A 4,164-nucleotide genomic window follows, 5' to 3' on the forward strand; every position below is an offset into this window, starting at 1 on the left:
CCACTCCAGTATTCTTGCCTGGGAAATCCCATGGACAGAGGAGCCTGGTGGGCCACAATGCATGGAGTCACAAAAGAGTCAGACATGACTTAGCAACTAAACAGTAACAAACAATAGCTATCATAACCTGCTTTACAATTTCTTAAGTTTCCCAGAAGTCAGGGTGTTTTTCAGACTTTCAACTTTTTATTTTGTATTGAGGTATCAGCTCAGTTCAGTCACTCAGTCGTGTCCAACTCTTTGCAACCCCATGAATCACAGCACGCCAGGCCTCCATGTTCATCACCAACTCCCGAAGTTTACCCAAACTCATGTCCATTGAGTCGGTGATGCCATCCAGCCATCTCATCTTCTGTCGTCCCCTTCTCCTCCTGTCCCCAATCCCTCCCAGCATCAGGGTATTTTCCAATGAGTCAACTCTTCACATTAGGTGGCCAAAGTATTGGAGTTTCAGCTTTAGCATCAGTCCTTCCAGTGAACACCAAGGACTGGTCTCCTTTAGGATGGATTGGTGGGATCTCCTTGCAGTCCAAGAGACGTTCAAGAGTCTTCTCCAACATCACAGTTCAAAAGCATCAATTCTTCAGCTCTCAGCTTTTTCACAGTCCAACTCTCACATCCATACATGACTACTGGAAAATGTATTGAGGTATAACTGATTATTAAAAGACGCTTACTCCTTGGAAGGAAAGTTATGACCAACCTAGCCAGCATATTAAAAAGCACACACATTACTTTGTCAACAAAGGTCTGTCTAGTCAAGGCTATGGTTTTTCCAGAAGTCATGTGTGGTTGTGAGAGTTGGACTCTCAAGAAAGCTGAGCACAGAAGAACTGATGCTTTTGATCTGTGGAATTGGAAGGACTGATGTTGAAACTGAAACTCCAATACTTTGGCTACCTGATGCGAAGAACTGACTCATTTGAAAAGACCCTGATGCTGGGAAAGATTGAGGGCAGGAGGAGAAGGGGACGACACAGGATGAGATGGTTGGATGACATCACAGACTCAATGGGCATGAGTTTGGGTAAACTCTGGTAGTTGGTGATGGACAGGGAGGCCTGGCGTGGTGCGGTTCATGGGATCTCAAAGAGTTGGACACGACTGAGCAACTAAACTGAACTGAACTGATAGCTGATTAACAATGTTGTGGCAGTTTCAGATGAACAGTGAAGGAACTCAGCCATATATATATATATACATTCTCCCCCAAACCCCTCTCCCAACCAGGCTGCCCCATAACATCGAATAGAGTTCCATGTACTATACAGTAGGTCCTTGTTGGCTATCCATCATTTTGAATATAGCAGTGTGTATATGACCTTCCCTAGCTCCCTAACTATCCCTCCCAGAAATCAGTTTTATTCTGTACAAGTAAACAAGAAAACATGGAACTAAACAAGAAAGGATGAATACATGGGAAGTTTCCCATGTACTTATCTTTTCAGACTTACCTAACAGGAAGACCCCACCCGCCCAAAAAAGATCACTCAATATTTCAGAGAAAGCTCTAGACTGGAATGCACTGATTTACACACAGGCAATTCTTAGGTAACTGAGAGGCAGTGTGTGTCAGAGCCCTTACTGGGCTGGCCTCCTGCTTTGCTGGCATGCCTGGGTGACTGTTGGCTGTGCTGACAGTGTAGGTCAGGGGATTATTAGGTCGACTACATACCCCAGGCTCTTTGTTTTTGTTTTGTTTTGTTTTGGGAGGGAGAGAGGAAAGTTGACTGGGGCCCCAGAGATCTATGAAAAAAAAAGAAAAGGAGGAGGGGAGAGAAATGTGCAGTGATAAGTGCTTTCTGTTGTAAAAGTCACGACAGGAAATAAGGGTTTGATTCTGGCAGAAGCAAACTGGCAATGTGAGTCAAGGATTAACCCTCAGAGATGCCAGGATAACATCTCCTGAGACATGTCTCTAAATTACATCAAAAACTTCTATGAAGGATGTGTGAGTATTATACAAACAGCAACGATTGTATGAGTCCTCTCTGTGTATTTTAACCTGATTCGCATGAGTGCTGATAAATAGGGTTCTCTACGTACATGGACAGTCATACAGATATCAACCATTTACTTCAAAATATTCTGAGTCTAAATAACTGTAGCTAGAATAATTCAGGAAGTACTTCTAGCTGTTAGTGCTTTAAAGCAGCTTGCTCTCTCAATTTGATAGTTGAAGAAGTAGGAAAGAAGATGTAATGACAACCAGATAAACACTATTTGGTTGTTAAGAAAGTGCATATACTAATGAGTCTAATGTTGGATTTGTTACCCAATTATTTTAATAGGTACTAGATATACTAAGATTATCTTGATTGTATTGCAAAAGGGATATTGATTGAATTCAAAGCTTTCTGCAAATTTCCAAAATTATTTATTTCATTAGCAACAAGGTCCCAGTTGACTGTTGCACTTCATATTTTCAGAGTGAAAAGCATTAAGAAATCTCATAGCACATGATTTAAAGAGGACTTGGTGATCTTTAAGTTTCTTTCTTCAAAATTTCATAAATCTTAAATTTTTAAAAAACGTGATGGTGAATACATACTTTAAAATGTCCTCCTTTAATTTTTGTTTTCAAAAGATTTTTTTTTTCTCCTAAAACTGTAACAGATGAAGCCTCCCACCGTGATTGGCCAATTTCACACCCTTTTCTTTGGATCGGTTCGAATGTTCTTCCTCGGGGTCTTAGGCTTTGCAGTCTACGGGAACGAGGCTCTGCACTTCAGTTGTGATCCGGACAAGAGAGAAATAAACCTCTTCTGTTATAATCAGTTCAGACCAATCACTCCACAAGTAAGTTTTCCTGCGTGTACATACATAAACCTTACTCTACACCTGATAAAACTGTTTCCTTTTTAAATGTAAATAATATGTAGACTATGCTAATGAGTATTATTTCTAGAATAATGTTTTTAAAAATTAATCAAATATTTCAGGTAAATCAATTTAAGTAGATCAAGAGTTTCTTCCAAGTCCAGCATTCTATTATCTATTGATGTTAGAATTATACTCCAGGCTTGTAATTAGAAAATGCAGATAGGGTAGCTACTAAAATAAAGTATATCATCATTGTTAGTAATTGGTAAGTGATGACAGTAAAATGCAACTACTTTTTCACAATTATTAAGACATCTAAAGTTTTAAACTTTAAACATCTTGAAAATTAAATGAGATATGTCCAGCATTGCTACTTTCATTATATTATTTTTTATTCCTCATAAGACTTACAAAACTTAGAATTTTTAAGTTAGCCTCTATTGAGGGTCAGTACATTTTGAAAGTGTATATTTTCATGACATGCTGATGGATTTTACTAAGATATTTCTGACACACTTTAGGTGTTCTGGGCATTACAACTAGTGATTGTCCTGGTTCCTGGAGCTATTTTCCATCTATATGCTGCATGTAAAAGCATCAATCAAGAATGCATTCTTCAAAAACCCATCTACACTGTGATCTACATCCTCTCTGTTTTGTTAAGAATTAGCCTAGAAGTGGTAGCATTTTGGCTTCAGATTCACCTTTTTGGTTTCCAAGTAAAACCTCTCTACCTGTGTGATGCTGTGTCTCTCGGGAAAAAATTTACTATTATAAAATGCATGGTGCCAGAACACTTTGAGAAGACCATTTTTCTCATTGCAATGTATACATTTACTGTCATTACAATAGTATTATGTGTTGCTGAGATTTGTGAGATAATATTTAGAAGATTATGCTTTCTAATTAGTCAATGACCAAAAGGATGATTAACTACTGTCATGCCACTATTATTTGTCAACCATTTTTACTTAGTTTTATCAGTGAGTACCTCAACTTCAAACATAAATATTTGTTTTTTAAACTTACCTCACTGTGTCTGAAATTTATGTCTAGTATAAAATATAAGACTAAGTTCTAAGGCAGGGATTATTGAACAAACATTTCATTCCATTTTTTTTTCCACACATTAAGAAATATACATGGAACTAATGATAACTCATTTTTTAAATAGTACTTTTACAGAGCTCTTTCATACACAACAACTTAATCAATCACAGTATTTTGGCCAGAGAAATTTTTATCAGCTCTTTTACACTGGTGGAAAAGTTAGGTTCACGGAAGTTAATGTATGCATCCAAGGTCACACAACCAGACCAGGATTCAGCTTTCTTAACTAGA

The 4,164-nt window shown here is 37.9% G+C and overlaps 1 protein-coding gene across 1 annotated transcript; it reads left to right on the forward strand.

Moving 5' to 3' along the window:
* The first annotated feature begins 1,912 nt into the window (after positions 1-1,912).
* GJE1 (gap junction protein epsilon 1) lies at positions 1,913-3,740 on the forward strand. Its single transcript, XM_052646108.1, has 3 exons — positions 1,913-1,951; positions 2,617-2,799; positions 3,345-3,740. Exons 1-3 carry the CDS (start codon positions 1,913-1,915, stop codon positions 3,738-3,740), a joined length of 618 nt encoding a protein of 205 aa, XP_052502068.1.
* Positions 3,741-4,164: the final 424 nt, after the last annotated feature.

This window comes from Budorcas taxicolor, chromosome 9 (genome assembly GCF_023091745.1).
Source record: "Budorcas taxicolor isolate Tak-1 chromosome 9, Takin1.1, whole genome shotgun sequence".
Lineage (NCBI taxonomy): Eukaryota > Metazoa > Chordata > Mammalia > Artiodactyla > Bovidae > Budorcas > Budorcas taxicolor.